Raw genomic sequence first — 21,235 nt, forward strand, 5'->3', positions numbered from 1 at the left:
CAAAATGTAGATAAAATTCCATAACCATGGCAGTTAACAGTGTTTTGCCCCTGGCAGAGGCCAACCTATCACATGGTTGTCTTTTTGTAATCATGCCAATGTTAGCTATTCTGCCAGTTCTCCTTCCCTCACCAGTTTTGTATGGTAGGACACCCTAGAGTGCATTGTGCCAGACTGTTGCTCCCACTCTGTGTGTGTGTCATCTAGACAGTCTATACCTTGCAGAGGTAGTATGGAATAACTGGCCAGGTTTTCTCAAAATGTTCCAGTAAAATAGGTTATCCATGGCTATCTTATTATTTGCTAAGTCTGTGTAAAATTCCAGAATATTACAGCTAATATAGTGGTTCAAAATAATCACATATAAAACACAATGCCAATTACAATCTGTAAACTCTGCTTAGTCTGGTTTCAATAGAAGAGCAACAGATACCCAAATATGACCAATAAGGAGAACAAGACATCCTCACTGTTTCCCTTTCCTGCTTTATTTCCTCCTCAGCATAGTAATTCATTTCAACTAACCACCTTCTCATTCTTGGCATTACGCGTATCTGTGGTTATTGGTTTGGAAACCTAACATTTTTCTATTCATCTTTAGCGAAAAACACTCTATATATGAACATTTCGTATTTCTTTATCTGCCTGAGCAGGTAGCAGAACTAGGGAGTTTCTTTTGTAAGTTAAAAACTAAAATAACAATATTATTTCTCCCCATCCTCAGTGAATCCAGGTGATTCTTCCAAACAAGATAAATGTGTGACTATAGTTTAAATATTAATTTTGTAAGTATCAGCCATGACTACTGAAGCAGTGCATCTCCATCTGAATTATTTCCATCCTATGCTTTAATAAAATTAACATTGAGTACTAAATGAAATGGCCATGTCATATAATATACCCAGTATTTTTGGTTAAATAACATGGATTGTCTGAAACATACCAACATGTACTGACTACTATATGAAATTGTCTAGCAACAAAAAGTTAATATGTGCTAAACGGTTACTCTTTTCTGTTTGAAGACAAAACAAGGACTTTAAGGTCTTGACTCAATACCGATGACAGTGATAAAAACTACTAAAAAATGCCTGATGGAATCATCTTGACAGGCAATTCATATGTAACATTCCAGTTAATCTGCTCTGATGAGATACAATGGAAGAGACAGCTCTAAATCACCTGGGAAAATGCTGTCAAATAGCAGAGAAAGCAGCTTTGTTTCAGTGCTCTACAAGGAGCCATTATTGATTAGAGCACAAGAAGGCGTCATTCTTGTACACAAACTAAGAGATGTAGTTATTTGTGTCAATTAACTCTTATTCAATGTTAGTATTGATTGGCAAGGTCTCAACACTAGTCATTGCCATCAATATGCTATTTACAGTAGAGGTAGTCAGAAGACAGATAACCTGCTGGATGCAGTAATATAGATCGGTTGATGTAGTACTGTCACTGGATTGGATGAGTAGGCAAGATTCCACAGCCAGTAACCTTTTGGTACAATACCTGTCCTACAGCACTTGTGCAACTGTATTAAAAAAGCCATGTTAGGAAGATCAGACTAAAGCATGCAACCTACAGCTGTGAAGCCTTAAATAATAAGGAGCAGCAAAAGGGCAATCACTTTCAAAAACAAGCTGTGTGTCAACACCTAGGCGTCTGAAGACTAAAGCTTTCAAAAAACAGTCAAGTGCAAGTCCCCACTAAAAATGGTTCACTAATTCTGTGTCTTATCTTTAGCCAAAACTGCTACTTCAAAATAATCTGTGAGGGAGGGGAGAAAAATGTCAGTACAATTATATCTTTTAAACATATGTTGTGGGGAAGAAACCTAGCAGCAATGTTTTAAAAGTAGAAGTTTAAGCCTATGATTTGGGATTGCAGAGTTCTAATTTTCTGTTAAAAAGTATGACAAAAGGTCCTACAAGTTTTTAAAGAGAGAAACTACAGCAAGTTTGCTTAGGCCAAGTAAGGCTAGATGACTAGGTGCTGAAAGCCAGAGAATGCCCCCAAGATCCCAAAAGATTCCAACTGGTCATTTTGGTGGTTTGGCTGGCTGGTGTCAAACCCCACACAGTACTGAAGCAGGTTTGCTTCATACAGCACAGCCTACAATAGAAAGGGAAAAGCAGTATTAAATCCAGCTGCAATATTTCCTCCATCCCTGTAGGTGGAGATATGACTTGCAAAGCTGCATTAGCAGCACGTGAAGGTATATAAATGTGTTCGGCAAACAGAATCAGGGTAGCAAAAGGATGACAGGTGAAGGAAAAAACAACAACCTAGGAATCAAAAATAAAAGGTAAAGAGAGAAAATATAAATCTTGCCTCTTCTCAATCATTGACAGGAGCACAGCCGAAAAAAAAGAAAAAAAAAAAAAAGAGATGTTACTTACTTGTACAGTAACTTGAGTTCTTTGAGATGTTTTGTCCCTACAGATACTCCACTTCAGGTGTCAGTGCGTGCCTATGTGCCTCAGATCAGACATTTTTGGTAGCAGCGTCCACATGATCCGTGCAGGCATTCTGTAGACTAGTGGACTTGCTGGCCGACGCTTCCTGCAGCTCCCATTGGCCGGGAATGGTGAACCCCGGCCACTGGGAGTTGCCGGGGGCCGTGCCTGCGAATGGTCAACGTCCGCAAAACGTCTCACATCCCGCAATCTGCTTACCCTAATGGGCCGCATGTGGCCCGCGGGCTGCAGATTGCCAACCACTGCTGTACACCCTTGTACTGGTCTGAGGACATATAAGGCAGGGTGGACCCACCACTGCTCCAGTTCCTTCTCTACCATGAAATCCAGCCTAATGCTGGGATTCCAAAGAAAAGAAGAAGGGTGGAGCACCCGTAGGGACAAAACATCTTGAAGAACTCAAGTTATTGTATGAGTAAGTAACTTCTCCTTCGTCTCTGAGTAATTGCCCCCTCTGAGCACTCTATTTCAGGTGACTTTTGCAGTGCCCAGGCTACAGGGGCTGGTGCTGAGAAGTCCTATTTAGCCCAGATTGGAGAACAGCCATCCCAAAGGCTGTATCAGACTTGGAAACATACACTTTTGTTTTCACTATTTACCAATTTTCTCCAGAAAATCCCTACTTTTTTTAAAAAAAGTCAATATTCGGGTTTTAGCAATTTCCACCAAATTTTGGGTGAGCCAGCTCCCGACTCCCCCCTTGAAGAGTCCCTGCTGCTGCGAGACGGGAAGGGAGTTGGGTCCCAGCAGCTGAGACCACACAACCACTGCAGTGACAGGCCCACAGGGAGCGGAATTCTGCCCCCCTGAGTACTGTCCCTGGTATTTGGGCCTTTCAATGCAGCCCATCTGCTTCCCCTGCCAGACAGAGTCCCCTCCTGACCTCAGCCCTTCAGCTCCCCCACTGTGAAGAGGAAGGGAGATGGGTTCTGGCAGCTGAGATTGTTTGACCACTGCAGTGACAGACGACAGGGGGCAGAAAGCTGCACCCTGTGAGTACTGGTGCCCATAGCTGCCGCTGTCTTTTGTTTTCAGGTTTTACCTATTTTCACTTTTTAAAATTTTGGAATAAAAAAATTGATAAATTCCCAGGAAATTTTAAAATAAAACCTGAAAATGTAAGGCCTTACCTATGGCATAGTGCTGGGAAAAGGTGTGAATGGATGATCAGGTGATAGCTTTACAGATGCCTTTGACAGGAACATTCTTGAGCAAAGCCATAGAGGTAGAGTGTGCTCCAGTAGAGTGGGCAGTCACCCTTGAGGGCGGATGCACTGTAGAGAGTTTGTAGCAGGACAAAATGCATCCAGAGACCAACATGGATAGTCTTGGGGTAGAAATAGGGGTTCCTTTCATTCTATCTACAAAGGAGACAGAGTCTAGGAGAGGCTTTGAAGGGCCTAGTTCTTTATAGGCAGAACACTAGTGCCCTCATAACATTCAGAGTGTGCAGACTAGCTTCCACCCTGGAATTGTGCAGTTTAGGGTAGAAGATGGATAACTGAATGTCCTGGTTAATGTGGGCGTATGAGGTGGTCTTTTCATAACTTTAATTACTCACATCTGGAGGATGAAGTGAAATTTGAGAGGCATTAAAACACAAACCCCTTTACACTGCTGAATAACCTCTATATGTTGGAAGCAGTTTATTGGAGTATGTTTAGCTATGTAAATTTAAAGCATATTCAAAAATCAACCACAAGAGGGGGAGGCTGCGTGCACTGAGTAAGTGACACTGGTACTTTCAGTAAAATTTAGTTAATAGTTAATATACATTTTAATTTTTTCACAAAAATGTAAAAATTAAAGATTCTCTGGGAAAAATGCAAATTCCACATTTTTCCGCGGCAAACGGATTTCTAGGATCCATGCTCATGACTCTCAACCAATATATCAAAACAGCCACTTGGTGAAGGTTGACAGCTAGATGACCACAGAGATGAAGCTAGATGGTCTTTTCTTTTGGAACCAAGATATTTTCTTAGGTGGTGCTGTTGCCTGTGATATGTTTGAAACTGGATGGGGCAGGACCTTTGGGCTGGTCTGCGGTCTGCTGTACCTGCTTTTGCTTGCAGGATAATAGATTCCTAAGTACTGAAGATTTGCTCTGAAGTGGAGGTATTTAGTCATGGTATCAATGAACAGCTTGGTGGCCTTGAACAGAAGATCTTCCATTGTGCTCTGGACCGTCCTAGAATACCATTGGGCTGTAACCAGGATGAACCGCTGTCATAAGGTTTGGGGTGCAATCCAGACCAGTAAGAGGATGTGTCAACTGTTACCTGTAAGCCAGAGTGCCTCACAATGTTTAGTACTGTAGCTCCCAGCCTGTGATATTCAGTCAGCAACAAGCATGCAGGACAGACCTTGAGTGTTTGGGTGCTATGCAGCCAGCCTGGTTCAGCAGTTCTGACCCTAGCAGCCTGTCCACAGCCCCACAGCTCCACTCTGGCTTCCATCAGCCTTGGTTACAACTAGCAAAGTGATCCCAACACACTCCTAGTCCCAAATTTCCCCAAAACCGTGTGCAAGTGAAAACATGCATCTAAAAGTCTAAAACTAGCAAAGTACAGGCTTTGTTCAAGATGGTTTTTCTCACCAATCTGCACCTCTTCCAGAGGGGCTTGCAGAGACTCAACTATTCTTTTCATGAAGTCTTGAAAAGGTTTGAAGTCATCTGCACAGGAGAGGGGGAAAGCAGCATTACAGCCCCATCTGGAGAAGAAGAGGATTTATTAGTGGGTGCTGTAGCTTCCCAATCAGCCCTCAGTTCTTGCTCCTCAAAGGGTTCCTCCTGACAAGAGGACAAGTGAAGAGGGTACTGAGAAATAGTGTAGCTCTCTCTCCTCGTGGCCCTATTGAGAAGTTGTGCTCTATAGGACTGGTCTCCCCATATGTGGCCCAGGGATTCCAGAAGAGCCCTTGAGATGGGCATAGGGGAAGGGTGGTGGACCCTAAGGGTGGTCATACCAAGAGGGCTGTTGATCGGCTTGCATGTGCCTGGGTCCCGATGAAATTCTTTCAGAATAGACTTCTGGAGAGGGAGATCTGAACAAGCAGGTGGTGAAACCCGAAGATTTCTGGAGTCAGAAGAGGAGTCTTCCCCTCTATTGAAGGTGGGAGCAGATCTCATTGGTACCAGAGAGTGCTCTGGAGGAGTGGTTTTCTTCAGTACCATTAGTAGGGGAGACCTGGGCTCCTCAGAGACTAGGAGATTTCAGGAACAGGAATCTGCTCGGTACAGGGAAGGCAGGACACTGGAGAGCCAAGTCCGCTGTACCTGAAGCCACTAGTACCAAAGATGGCAAAGGGTCGTGATCGGAATGCCCTTGGTGATTGTGCCCTGCTGGAGGGGCAGGGACTGGGGCAGCTGGTGCTAGTACTGATATCTTCGAGGTGGCAGAGTTCTTTTGCGTGGCTGGTTCTGAACCAGGTACTTCCATCAGTACCAGGTAGAGCTGTGTATCAAGAAACTTTTCAGTGTAAGTAGCACTAGAAGTCTTTTTAGTTGGAGCAGGAAGTGCAGTACAGGAGGGTCTAGAAGCCTTGACTGTACCTGAGATGGGACATGAGATCTCATTGTCGATTTCTGAGGCAAAGTACCCCCTTTCTTCAATGCCTCTCTATCAATGGACTTAGGTCTCTTCTTTTTTGAGCCCTTTGAGCTAGTCTCTGGAGCCGGCCATGATTCTTACTCAACAGAGACAGAGCCGTAGAAGTTGAAGGACAGCGTTGGTTGGCTGACCCTGACACACTGAGTTAGGGCTGTGGTGGGCCCTGAGTTGGAGGAAGGTTGCACAGAACCCACCATGGGAAGCAGCTTAAGTCTAGCCTCCCTCAGTTTCCTGGGTCGGCTTTCAAATCTGATGAAGATCTTGCATGTTGACATGATGTGTGTCGCCCCCAGACAGTGGGGATAGCTGGAATGACTGTTGCTGAGGGGAAAATGACCTTCTACATGTCTGGCAGGTTTAGAACCCTGACTGTGAAAAAGATGGTGGGGGGAATGAAAAGACCACACAATAAGTGTGCAAGGTAAGTAAAAAGTAAAATAAAAATACAAATGTAAGGATAAGCTGAAGTAACTGGAGCAACAGCAGGTCCAGCCTGCCTTATACGCCTCGGATTAGAGCATAACAATGTACAGCACACAGGCATGGACCACGCAGACACTCCTACCAAAAGTTTCTGATCAGAGGCACACATGTATATGCACACCAGAAGCGGAGTACCCACAGAAAATTACTCAAAGAAGAAAAAGCTAATTTTGACATGGGAAGTTGCAGGAGCAATAAAGAAGCCCAAACTTTAGGTAACAATTGGGTTAAACAGAAAACTCTGGGAAAGACAAATGCGTGCAGGTCATATTTCTTTTAGCATCAAAATGCCAATCATCTATAGTTTTACTTTGGTACATTTTCTCATTAAATTAATGTCAGCTCCTGCCTGAGTGATCCAGCATTGATCAGTTTCCCCTCTGGCAAGAATAGTGTGATGGCCTGATCCTTGCCTCTAACAGGAATAGGACACAACAAGTGGGAGACAAGATCCAAGCACACCCACAGTGCTTTTGGGACAAAACTTGGCTCTGAGACCCAACAATCTAGAATTTTCAGAAAAGAAGCTCTTTTAGCAATATAGGGGCTCGCTTACCCCAGGTATAGAACATACTGCCTCCCATGCTCCAAGAGGCAGGTGGTCACCTTGAAAGGAAACTTACAAATGAAGTGCCGAGAAACATAGGAATTGCCATACTGAATCAGATCTAGTATACTATCTCAGAATGTGGCCAGCACCAGATGTTTCAGATGAAGGTGCAAGAAAAGTGCAAAAGACAGTCATTGAATAACATGCCCTAGGAAAAGTTTCTTCCTAATTCCCATTAAGGACTGGTTTATGCACTGAAGTGCATAAGTAATTATATCCAAACTCCTGGTTTTTTGTCCATAATATAACAACTCTGGATATTCTTGTTATCTGTATAAAGTGTCGAATCATTTTTTTAAAATCCTGCTAAGCTCTTGTCTTCTGTGGTATCTTGGGACAAGGAGCTCTATGGGCTGATTGTGCATTGGGTGAAAAAGTATTTATTTTTATCAGTAGTTGGTCCAATAAAAGATATTACCTCACTCGCCTTGTATCTCTAACTTATTCACTTAGTCATTTAACCTAGATTTCTATGTAATTACCTAATTTTCTCTTAGTCTTTAACAAAGTGCCCTGACAGACTCTGGAGAGTTATTTGACATCTCAGTTTTCGTAACAAAAGCTTACAGGCACTGAGGGACTTTGCTTGGGAAGAACTATAACCATTCTGAACTGTCTCCAGAGATCTCTTTAGAGCGCTTCCCAACAGTGGTGATTGAATAAAATGCTGTCCAAAAGAGGCTGAACTGCACGTGTTCCTTCAAAAACCAATGGAGCTGAAAATTGCTGTTGCTCAGTTCACCACATTCTCTTTTACCCTTCTTTAACTAAACTCTCCCACATTATGGCCATGTGTTTTATCCCCTATGATGGGCCTTCAACAATTTTTCAGCCTGAAGTACTTCCAGTACACGAAGCAGAAAAGAGAACTTCTATTTGTCAGAGATGCCCACTCATTATTTTATTCAGCATTTCAACCCTATTACATAGTAAGTGGTACTTAAGGCCCTGAATCTTCCAAGTACTTCAGCAAATGGTTTAACTGTCCCTTGTGAGTATTCATGCTGAAATCAATGAGACTGCTCATGTGAGTAAAGTTAAGCCTGGGCATATAAGCGTTTGCAGGATTGGAGAGCTATGCATCAATGACTACTGCTTTTATCCTCATGTCCATGAGGTAGTATTTGCCACCAACTTCTCCTGCAGCAGAAGTCCAGGTACGGATGGAAAAAAGGCCCAATGAATTGTTCCTTCTTGCTAGGAGCAGTATGAAGGAAAAATAAATGTAGGTTTAATTGAATTGATTCTACGGATAACTGAAGTGGAGAATTTGGCCCCACACTATGCACCTTGTATTTTGTAATCTTGTTCTCAGCAACAATGATGTGAATTCAAAATAATTACTTTATTTAGGTTCCTAAAGCACCTACCCATTGCTCTAGGTGCTACATTAAATTCAATATGTAGAAAAACAATCCCCAAACTGCAATTAAACACAAACCAACTGCCAAGTAAAGAATTCACCTAAGATTCTCCACATTAGAAGAACTCCCAATTAGCTACCAATGGCCTTCAACTCACACCTTATCCAAAAGTGTTGCAAAAAGGTCTCAACGTTAAGTAACTGAAAAGACAACTCAAACAACATCAGATGCAATTAATAAGAAAGATTTTGTTCTATTTTGTTTCAACACTAGAGATTGGAATACTGCTAAGGCACTGCTCCATATATTTAGATATTTAGGAGGAGTAAAAAAAAAGTGAAACATAACAATGATGAGTCCTCAGGCAGGTTGCAATTTAGATCATATTAACAATAAATTGGCAATAAAAGTTCAGTTGGGATATCGGGCAACAGATCCTAACAAATAATAATGAAGATGGTAAAATCTGTATGTCTAAAGCCTAATAATAGGGAGCCAAATTTAACTAATATGTCCAAAATTGCTTTCAGGTATGCTTTTGAAAGAAGTGTGTTTTGGTGCTGAGACACTACTGTGATGGGTCTGTTACAAAGGCCCATGGTTGGAGTACACCAAAATCCATGCTAGTTTCAGCAATCCAGAGAACTCAGTCAGGCTGAGGGGACTATTATGAATTTAGCATTACAGACTGACTAAAAAATCCTACATTTCTGTAAACCCAGGTCATTCGTGGATGTGGGGTATACCCCTGCAACTCTAGCATATATGAAAGAAGCTCTTCCCTAACCCTTTACAAATTTTTGGCATAGTTGCTAGGAGAAAGTGTGGAGTTAATCAGGATTTATTTTAAAAAACAGCAATTATAGAAATTATAGAAATTAAATTTTAAAAAATTCATGCGTACCACCTCTATCACCATAAAAAAATGTTTTCTGTCTTTACAAGTCCCAGCTCTTTAGTCTAACCTGGTCCTTGAAGATGTTAGCCAAAATTAAGGGTTCAAGTGGAACTGACATTCTACTCATTAAAATATAAATGCCACAAGAAAAGAGTTTTTAAAAATTCTTGGGTTGCACTGAACGGCCAAGAGCAAAAACATTAACACCTAAAGTCAATGTCCTGAAACATGGCTTGGCCACTCATAATTAGCAATTACTATCACTCCCTCTTCTTGCTGGGGCTCAAGGGCATGGAGCCTGTATTGAGTCTGTGTTGTGTCAGTGAAGAGAAACTGGCTGCTGACCCGCAGAGTGGGTAGGTGTTTAGAAAAGTTACCACCACCCTCTAGGTCTGTGCTGCCACCTTCCTCAGTGCTCCTGGGATCTAGGTTCACTGAGGCCATAGGGAGAGATTAAAGCTCACTGGCTCCCGGTGGTAGGGAACTAACACGGTTCTTAGTTGTTCTCTATCCTTCCCCTTGCAATCAGGAGTAGAGTGGGCTAAGCTTGACTTTCCTCACTGCTCAGGGAGTTGGCAGCAACCATCATTAATCACACCCCATAGCCCCATTTAGCCCAGCTGCAGGGTGCACTGAGGAAGTGACAGATCTCAAATGCCCATGCTTAATAGGAGATGACAGGGCAGTAGTATCTTTAAAGGACTCATCAGCATCCTCCTGAGACCACTGGCCTACTTCTTAAAAATATATAAAATACTCATAGTGACCCGAGCACAGTCAGTGGAGCAAAAAATGGGGCTCCCTTGTTAGTCCACAGGGAACATGATGTTACCTACACTGACCTACTACTGAAGCAGGGCAAACCTTCACTGGGGTTCCTTTGATCCTAATTCATGTATGTCTACATTAGATGTTATTTACTCAATCAGGAAAAATCCCTGAAAAGACCAACACTTACCTGAAAGTTTTGACAAGATTTTTCAGTTCCATGTAAACATCACCTAGTGTAATCTGAAGAGGGCCCAAAACTGCAGGCAATCTGGAAGCAAAAGGATATTAGGTTATTTTCTTTCTTTCTATACACAACCATTTGCTCCTCAAATAGGGCCTTATCCAAAGCTCACTGAAATCACTAGAAAGACTTGTATTGACTTCTTTGAGCTTTAAATCTGGCATATAGCTTACACTTCAGATTCATTTATTAGAGAAGGCATTGCTGCAATGTCACTGCATTTTACAGTAGCTATTGGAGAAGAGCATAATAGGATATGACTTTTGATATACTTGCTGCTTAGCAAGTTATGTTATTAATCAGCTTCCAATGTCAGTTATGCCAAGGCATTCTTACAAAAGCAATTAGGTTTACAATATGGAAGACTAGAATTTTAAGTGTCAAAACTATTTCAAATTTGCAATATTTAGATTTCTTTGGTAGTGAAATAATTTAATTTTCTTAATTAAGTCTCCAAGTGGAGGATATAACACACCTAGGACATATCTACTTAAGAGAGAAATGGCATTTGTACCCCCCTTAAAAGTTTGCACCCAGCTCATAGCTGTTTAATTGATTTAGTTGTTAAGTGAATAATGTTCCTACTCTCAAAATTTTATTTGGGTTCAAAAAAAGTAGTCAGAGAAAATTACACAACTGAATTAGCAGCTAGGTGCAGAGAATATACCTAATATTATATAGGTATATTAGTAGCTGAGAGCCCATGTCACACATACAGAGCACAAAGACAGTACAAATTAAATTCACCCTTTGCTAGAAGTATGAGAAGGTTCAGCATAAGTGACAGATGTGATAAATTAATGAGGGAATGTGGAATATAATAAAACTATTTCAAACCATGCTCTTGGTAGCTGTGATGACATTCACTCTGGCAGAAATACGGGGAAGTTTTCTTAGGATCTCTGATTAAAAATCATCAATTTTGTTACAATGCAGTTCTGATAAGAAATGCTAATGGAACTTTAAAAAAAAAAAAAGGGGCTCATGCCAAGGTAGCCTGGGCAACACAGACAAGCCATAGCCATTTAAAAATAATACTGTTTTAGACTAAGTTCTTATTCATGGTCCTTAAACTGTTGTTTCTTGTCTGCACTGCTTAGGCAAAGTGGGTTAGCAGGAGACATTTTTATATGGTTTTAAACCTTGCTGGTTTAGCCATTTTTAGTGCCATGTATATAGGACCTTGAACTGCAATATGCTTTTTTCTTTAGTGCACAAAGGCCCTATCTATGATAAAAAGGGAATAATGTTTAGAAACTTAAAATTCAGTTTAGACAGGCTTTAATGTAGTTTGGCTGCCTACAGCCAATGGAGGCAGGGACAAAGCATGGAAAAAAAAAAAAATCACATAAGCCTCATCAAATTAGCCATGTATATAAGAAACCGATTCAGTGAGAACTTTGCTGGAACTATTTACCGGTTTTCAAAACTATGCTTTCTTCTGTGTAGATGTGGCCATATCTGTTTAGTGACAATATACTTGATACCAAACAAGACATAACAATACTTTTCCTGCCCCAGTTTCATTATAATTTCGAGCAAATATTCCAGTTCAGCTTTTAAAGTTAGTGTGTTAACGTTATTAGCAATACTTCATATTTTTAAGTCTATCAGAAAACTCTTTTAAACAAGGAAAAGAAGTTAGTTAGTTTTCCATCTAGACAATAAGATCATTTTGACTTCTTAAAAGCACTTATCCCTTATTTAAGCTCCATGCATATTTACAATAGCAAACATTAAAATCCACAAAATACATGAATTGCAGTGGAATGTATTCCACAGTTAAAACACCAACAACTCCCACAAGCCTGTGACAACCCCTCTCCCCCCACGCAGAGGGAGGATAATGAGCTTTACAACATGAGCAGAAGCTTACCAAACATGGGCTCTGACACACCTAAGAAAGGGGCAAGTTCCTTTTGTAAGATGCCCTGCCAGCAGGCCCTTCCTTTATGACCCAGGAGGTTGTCAGATTGAGCACATCCACTAACAACCACAGTTGTATCACACATAAAGAGACAATACCTCAAGCAACTAAATCCCAGCTCATTAAAGAATTTATGGTTTTATCTTATATTTTAATTTCTGGGTGGAATTTAATAGGCAGTAAATGGACATCGCAGAGCACTTGTGTAACGTGCTCAATATATGTGGCACTGATTAATGAGCGGGCAGCCACATTCTGAGCTAATTTGGGCTGGAGACTTAATTTAGTCATAAGTACTCAAAGAGAAAGAAGGGATACTTACACTTTTCTCAATTTTTCAAGTACAATCTGCTTTCGAATCTGCATTTGGGCATGAGAATCTACAAGCGGGAGGATGGGATCACCCTGTTGGTCATCCTACATTAAAATACAAAAATATAATGAACACATGGTAGACATCTGAATTTTCAAGTCAATTTTTTAAAGTCAATAAAACAAAGCAATATTGTGGCCAATTATTGATTGTTTTCCCCATTGTTAAATTTTACTGTTTCTGAGCAGAAAAAAATGGCACAAGTGCCATAAGTGTTTACATACATGAAAGGAAAGAATATTCAAAACCTAAAGGCTAGATTTTAGAAATAATGATCTGGCTTCAGGGTAGTGGAAATTGTAGTTGGACAGGAGTGGTTAGGAATTGTATGAGCTCCTGAAGGACTGAACTGTTAAATCGGGCCTTAATTACAATTTGCTTACTTGTTGAGATTCCCAAGTCAAGCCAGGCCTACCTATATTACTAATCTATTTTTCGACGACGAGCACTTCCGGGATCGATCCCAGAAGATCGATTGCTTACCGCCGGACCCGGAGGTAAGTGTAGACCTACCCTAACTGATCCCAGATAACGTCTTCTTTCATTTTAAGCACACTACAGTTACTTTATTTAATAAAAATAAGCTTTTGCAAAATTACTCCTTCTCATATTGAAAACTTCCTAAAACTTAAAGAAACCCAGAACTACATACACCAACACAAAATGTGTAACCTAGTCTAGTCAGCCAGAGTACTGTCTCCATATGATTGAGACAAAAGGAACTGGATGTTCAGAGCTGGCCTACTCGACTTGGAAGAGGTGAAACCTCATACAGTTTTACATCTCTTTGTGTCTATAAATCCTCCTACCAGAAGACAGACAGGAAGAGATGCAAAGCTCTGTGACATGATGACTTAATGCCTAGAAAGTGAAAAAGTTCCCAAAGCTATATGGTTCCTTGCAATATTTGAAATCTAAAAGGCTGGGAAGTCTCTGCGATTCCAAGGGAGATGTAGAGGGAAGCAGTTGCTCCAGTACTCTGAGAGCAGGGATGTTGGTTGTGTTTGGCCCTCGTGCAGAGGCCACAGAGGTAGAGTGGAGGAAAAGACTCATTCCACTCTTTCTTCCCTCTATGCATCTGCACAATGGCCAGATAGAATTAATTTAACCTTTAACATTCTTACATTAGTTCAGTTTAGCAGTGCTTCCTTTCTGTGCTTTATACCAAGTTAAAGCACACTTAAATAGCTGATTAGTCCATGGCATTCTGTAACGTAACAAGAAGCTGTTGAAAATGAACATGAGAATTCATTATTTTAGCTGGCCAAAATCTAGGTAACTGCTCAGGAGCTGACCATCCTTAATTATTGTTATTACTAGCTGAAAGCCCGTTCTGTCGCATAGATGTAAGTTGTAAAGTCATGTGCCTCCATTTACCAGTACATATGGGAACAGACTGCAGATCCTAGTGATGACTGAAACTGGTGACATTCTAGAGAAAAAGAGCTGTCAGCCATGCTTGTAACTGTTTCCATTGCTTCACACTGATGAGCCTGGGATTCATAGAATCTAGCTATGAATTCTAGAGAAATTCATAACTCTGCTAGACACTAAAAAACATGGATTCAACAGAGACACTGGATTTACGGCTTATTACAACAATCTGTAACACACTAACCCCTGGTTTTTGTCCTATGACTGCAGAGGTTTTAATGGGCCACTCTATCTTGAATGATCCTTTAGAATATGTGCTAACTACTTATGCCAAACAATCTGTTCCACCTTGGAATTAATTGTGACACTTGGAGTACCTTTCCCAGACCTGAAGAAGAGCTCTGTTTGGCAAACGCTTGTCTCTCTCACCAACAGAAGTTGGTCCAATAAAAGATATTACCTCACCCATCTTGTCGCTCTAATCACATGGACTCAGACATTCTAGCTTCAGAGTGACATACAGAAGGTGACAATACTGAAATTTTACTATGAGATTATTATCAACGTTTATATTGTGGTAACACCTAGAGGCCATATAGGTCAGTGCCCCATTGACTTAAGCACTGTATAAACATACAGAACTAAACAGTCCAGTTTTTCAGGATACTTACTTTAACACTGCTAGGATGCTCCGCTCCTTCCACCTGTGTTGTTGCTTCTTCAGTCAAGAGGCATTTTCCTTTATAGAATTCCTTTACTCTTAGTCCTAATAGTTCTGTTTCTTCTTTTAGTTTTTCATAGCTAGGCAAAGGTTTAACTGTTGCACCTGTGCCCCCAAAAGGCAAAGACTGGTTCAAACTGTTTTTAGATTCCCTTGTAGCAGCAGCAGCGTCATTAAGGTCATCTGCTGTTTCTAAGTCATCCTCATCAAGTTCTTCTTTCTCACAGTTGACAGCTGATGTGTGTTCCGGTAAGTGTACAGAAGCATAGCTGGATCCACAGAGAAACTTGTAAGTTTCTTCAGTTCTCCATTCAATAAAAGTCTGCTTAAGCACATCTAACACATTACGTGTAGCAGTAAGGGAATCAACTGGTGCACTCATTTCAGGTTTGATATGCTGCTTTGATTTAGCAAGTATTTTTTTGAGTTGTTCTGCCCCCTCTTTGCTCACACCTAGCAAAACTACTTGTGAACCGTTACACCTACTTTCATAGTTTTCTGCATTTTTTAAGTTTTCCGATATAATAATGTCTGAAGAAATGCCACTAACAGAACAAGAACTCTTTTTTTCCTGGATATCTAATTTGCACTCACTTAATTGTTCGGTGACATTTATCACTCTATGGTCTCCATCTCTATGCGTGGAGTTTATATTTTGACCAGGCTTCTTTTTGAGTATACTTTTTTTGTGCAATGGTCGCACCAGACTGGTTGCATTTGATCGATTTTCTGGTAGAATAGAGGAAACAAATTCTTGTTCAGTATCACTGCTGCTGTCACTGTATGTGCCATGGGAAGCAGAGTCACACTGACTTGCTGATGTCTTAGGATTTTCAATATCTGAGACTTTAATGACTTCATCATGTAGTTTTACTTCTTCCCCAGACTGGCCACTGTTACAGAAGAAATAGACTATCATTAAAACACAGGACAGACTTCAGTTATAATAGCATTTGCAAACTAGATGATTTTGAATAGCATATATTTTAAGAATGAACAAATAATTTTGTTCTAGCAAAGGTGTATTATTTTATTTAACATTAAGAATTAGGGATGTACATAAGGGATGTAAATAAGATTTGTTTTCTAAGAAAAAAATTTCAAATGTAAAGAGTTTTAGTGTTTAGTAATCAAGATGACTACTGCAGATACTATACAGCAGACATCTTATGTTGCAAATGAGGGGTAGGGAGGAAAAGAAAAAAACAAAATATATTTGCTTTGACAACATTTAGAAGAAAAAAGAGCACAAGGTCAGACTTATGCTGCCAAATTTTAGCACCTTAAAATTCTAGAGTGAATACAGGCATTTTAAGCCACATTTTTCCATTATATGAATGAAATACAGTATGCTGATTAAGAACAAGGGGATAGCAGATTACTTGTTTTTGCAGGAATATGCGAGTTTGCCCCCTAATGGCCAAATGCTGTAGAGGAAAACATGCAAAAAAAAAAAAAAAATCACAATTTACAGAACTAACAAAGAGGTGGAAGCAAACAAAGAGTGGTAGGATTTATATATTTCAGATATAAATGTTTTATATTAAGACTCACAGAAGCTTTCAACACATATAATTGGTACCATTTAGTTTATAAAGGATCAATGGTACAAAATATGCAGAGTACAAACATTGCGTTTGTGTCAGGTTTCAACAGCTTCAATTAAGAGATACAGGCTACGAGCAGCTGTACACTAAATCATACAGATCAAATACTCTTTTTAGCATCACAAAGGAAAAAGCTAAACAAGGCAAATATTCTTTGTGTGGTCTGCAATAATGGTACATTATATATTGCAGCAAAACAGGAAATCAAAGGCTTCTCTTTCCAACTGTGAATACTGTACGTTAAATGTAAGAATCATTGATTCAGCTGTACCTTTGCCCCTCCTTCAGCAGTTCTATATCTGGTGGTCTGCCAAAAAGAAAAAAAGATTAAGGATTTAATAAAAAGGAATTTCAAAGGTGACACAGTAACAGATGTTTTTGAAACATCTTTTTGGAACAGTTTCCCAACAACTGATACTGAAAAATGAACAACTGGAGCTTTTATATACAGCATTAGGGCTGATCCCTGCAAACATTTAAGCGGGTAACTAACTTTATTCTTCTGAATAGTCCCATAGAACTCAAAGAGGGCTACATACACACACAAGCAACTTGACTCATGTAAGTGTTTGCAGGAACCTACCATTAGCAATTTTGAATAGGATTTCCACAATCATGATTAGGGGAAGTCTTTATGATACACCCCCCCCAAAAAAACCCTCATTTTTAAACCATCTTGTATTCTAACTAGGGCTGTCAAGCGATTAAAAAAAATTAATTGCACTATTAAACAATAATAGATTACCATCTAAATATTTTTGGACATTTTCTACGTTTTCAAATATATAGATTTCGATTACAACACAGAATACAAAGTGTACAGTGCTCACTTTATTTTTGATTCCAAATATTTGCACCGTAAAAAACAAAAGAAATAGTATTTTTCAATTCACCTAATAGAAGTACTGTAGTGCAATCTCTATCATGAAAGTTGAACTTACAAAAGTAGAATTATGTACAAAAAAGCCCTGCATTCAAAAATAAAACAATGTAAAACTTTAGAGCCTACAAGTCCACTCAGTCCTACTTCTGGTTCAGCCTATCGTCCAGACAAACATGTTTTCCTACATTTGCAGAAGATAATGCTGCTTGCTTCTTAATTGCCATGTCACCTGAAAGTGAGAACAGGCATTTGCATGGCACTGTTGTAGCTAGTGTCGCAAGATATTTACACACTGGATGCACTAAAGATTCATATGACTCTTCATGCTTCAACCACCATTCCAGGGGACATGCGTCCATGCCAATGACGAGTTCGGCTTGATAACCATCCAAAGCAGTGTAGACCAATGCATGTTCACTTTCATCATCATGAGTGAGATGCCACTAGCAGAAGGTTGATTTTCTTTTTTGGTGGTTTGGGTTCTGTAGTTTCCGCATCAGAGTGTTGCTCTTTTAAGACTTCTGAAACCATGCTCCATACCGTGTCCCTCTCAGATTTTTGAAGGCACTTCAGATTCTTAAATCTTAGGTCAGGTGCTGTAGCTATCTTTAGCAATTTCATATGGGTACTTTCTTTGCATTTTGTCAAATTTGCTGTGAAAGTGTTCTTAAAATGAACAACATATGCTGGGTCATCATCCGAGACTGCTATAACATGAATATATGGCAGAATGCGGGTAAAACAGAGCAGGAGACACACAATTCTCCCCCAAGGAGTTCAGTCACAAATTTAATTAATTAATTATTTTTTTAACACGCGTCATCAGCATGGAAGCACGTCCTCTGGAACTATGGCCAATGCATGAAGAGGCATATGAATCTTTAGCGCATCTGGCACATAAACATTTTGTGATGCCAGCTACAACAGTGCCATGTGAATACCTATTCTCACTTTCAGGTGACATTGTAATTAAGAAGTGGGCAGCATTATCTCCCATAAATGTAAACAAACCTATTTCTCTTAGCGACCGGCTGAACAAGAAGTAGGACTGAGTGGACTTGTAGGCTCTAAAGTTTTACATTGCTTTGTTTTTGAGTGCAGTTATGTAACAAAAAACCCTACATTTTTAAGTTTCACTTTCACGATAAAGAGACTGCACTACAGTACTTGTATGAGATTAATTGAAAAAATACTATTTCTTTTATTATTTTTACAGTGCAAATATTTATAATAAAAATAATATAAAGTGAGCACTGTACACTTTGTATTCTGTGTTGTAATTGAAACAGATATACGTGAAAATGTAGAAAAACATCCAAAATATTTCATAAATTTCAGTTGGTTTAACAGTGCAATTAATTGCGATTAATTTTTTTAATCGCTATTAATTTTTTTGAGTTAATCGCGTGAGTTAACTGCGATTAATCGACAGTCCTAATTCTAACCCACTGCTGATTTAAATTAAAGTTTACCAGTATATTTAGAAATACATTTTTGTTATAAACCAAAAGGAAAATTTAATATTGCTTTTAGAAAAACACCCTGACAATACCTGCCCATTTAAGAAGTGTTTGATGGATCTCCTCCCCCCCCCAAAAAATGTCTACTGGGACTTAAAATTAGCTTGCTTTTTTATTTGTTTGCAGCACCAACGGTGCCCTACAAGAGTGGCTTTCAATCTTTCCAGACTACTGTACCCCTTTCAGAAGTTAGTCTCATTTGTCTTGTGTACCCCCAAGTTTCACCTCACTTAAAAACTACTTGCTTACAAAATCAGACATAAAAATACAAAAGTGTCACAGCATTCTATTACTGAAAAATTGTTTACTTTCTCATTTTTACCATATAACTATAAAATAAATCAACTGGAATATAAATATTGCACTTACATTTCAGTGTATAGTATATAGAGCATATAAACAAGTCATTGTCTGTATGAAATTTTAATTTGTACTAACTTCACTAGTGCTTTTTATGTAGCCTGTTGTAAAAATAGGTAAATGTCTAGATGAGTTAATGTACCCCCTGGAAGACTTCTGCATACCCCCAGGGGTACACAAACCCCTGGTTGACAACCACTGCTTTGGATATTTATTTTTAAAATTGTTTCTAGCTCCTATGCAAGGCTGCAAGGAAACCTTCTAAACATGAACCAAGTGAAAATCAATGCAGTGCTGTCCTCAATCCACAGACAGCCTGAAACAATAGCTCTGATGGATATGAACTGTTCCATTCATCTCAATGTTTTAAGTCTGAATTCTCAAGATGACAATAAAACATGTCAAAATACTATTGATTATTTGTATTGCAGTATCACGCAAAATTCTCCATTTGCAGATTTTCAATGAGATAACTTTATTCTTTGCTCTTGAAAGGATTTCAGAGATAGTGTTTACATCTAATTATTATTTTTATATAACATCAACACAGTGCTAGTAATGAGAGACAGCCCCAGTCCTGAGGAGCTTGCAGTCTAGGCAATTCTTAGCAAACCCTGTCAGTCTCAAAATTTAGTTTTAGCTTTTTTCCCCATTTAGAACTAGAGCTAAATACAGGAGATTCTGGAAACCACTATCTTAGAGAATATTTTTGAAGCAAGTTAGATAAACTTATATGACCTTTCTCCAGGCAGGTATTTGTACTGTGAAATGGTGACATCCAGTGGTTTTGTTGGTTAATTTCAAGTACTTATTTCCCTACTTACCCAGGCAGACAATTTACCAAGAGAAATGACAAAATTACACCCTTCCAAAATGCATGTTGCCTTTTTCCTCATATCTGCTGCTTAAAAGAATGTGAAACTAGGATTTTACCTAAGATATAGTACTGCTTTTTGTTGTAGTCCTATATTCTGTTTTCTGATGCACATTTTTAACGTCTGACTTCAAATCCAGTATCAGTGCTATGTTGAGATGAGAAAAACTCTTGTAATAGGATAAAATGAATTAATCCTATCCTTAGTATATTTTATAAAAATGCCTATTCCAATCTTAAGAAGGACTTTTTTGAAGTTAATAGGAATAATAGTTTCTCAGGACCTCTCCAGATCAGACCCTGAACAATTTTGTTAACTGGCATTTATATTGCCAATCACATCAATATGGTAAAATTACTATCTTGATTATATATACAACTTTTATAACACACACCTCATTAGCCTTTTATAGTTTTAGATTTTCTTCAGTTTCAGTATAACCATTTATTATTGTCTCACACCTAGTTGTACTGTACCTGAACTCACATAGAATAAACAAACAAAAAGAACAAGTGATCAAATTACCTTTCTTCTTCTCGCATCCACACTGGACTTTTGGGAATCTGAGCTTCAAAATATTTAGATGCTCTGTAACAAAAATTGCTGCAAAAACACTGGAAAAATATGATATTAAAGCATCTTTATTTTGGTTTAAATGGACAATCTTCATTTACATTATTAAGAACGTAGATAGCAGAATTCACATTTTTAAAGAGCCTATCACCAGTAAGGGCTTCTACCAAACTAAAACAAGTATCTTACAAAATTATCCATCATGCAAAAAACCTCAAAACAAAAACATGCTCCCCCACTGAAGCCCTTGCAACTTTATAGGCCTTCTCCTTGCACTTTTATTACATATTAAGCACCAACATTGTCCTTGGCAATACACAAACAGAGAAGTCAGACCTCCACAAAACATAGAGGAAAGCATGATCCTTGCCTCAAAGAGCGTACTGCACAGTTTACAGACAGGCAGTACAATTCACATGCAAAAGTGGCTTTTTTATTTGTAATCTGGCCAGTGTTGAACTTTGAACGAACAATTGGCCATCGATGTTAGGCTAAATTGAGCACTCTTTATAGAAGTAAAAGGCATGCAATCTAAAAGAGAACTGACAATTCACAACTCTGGGA

At 39.2% G+C, this 21,235-nt stretch overlaps 1 protein-coding gene across 3 annotated transcripts in view; it reads right to left on the reverse strand.

Moving 5' to 3' along the window:
• The window catches only part of RPAP2 (RNA polymerase II associated protein 2), a 71,345-nt gene that overhangs the window by 37,916 nt on the left and 12,194 nt on the right, over window positions 1-21,235 (reverse strand). For all 3 annotated transcript variants that reach the window (XM_054036904.1, XM_054036903.1, XM_054036902.1), the window contains exons 6-10: window positions 20,624-20,712; window positions 16,732-16,767; window positions 14,804-15,746; window positions 12,708-12,802; window positions 10,405-10,485 (exon numbers count right to left, since the gene is read on the reverse strand). In XM_054036904.1, the coding sequence (XP_053892879.1) occupies window positions 10,405-10,485; window positions 12,708-12,802; window positions 14,804-15,746; window positions 16,732-16,767; window positions 20,624-20,712 (1,244 nt within the window). The remainder of the gene's footprint in view (window positions 1-10,404; window positions 10,486-12,707; window positions 12,803-14,803; window positions 15,747-16,731; window positions 16,768-20,623; window positions 20,713-21,235) is intronic.

Source organism: Malaclemys terrapin, chromosome 8 (assembly GCF_027887155.1).
Source record: "Malaclemys terrapin pileata isolate rMalTer1 chromosome 8, rMalTer1.hap1, whole genome shotgun sequence".
NCBI lineage: Eukaryota > Metazoa > Chordata > Testudines > Emydidae > Malaclemys > Malaclemys terrapin.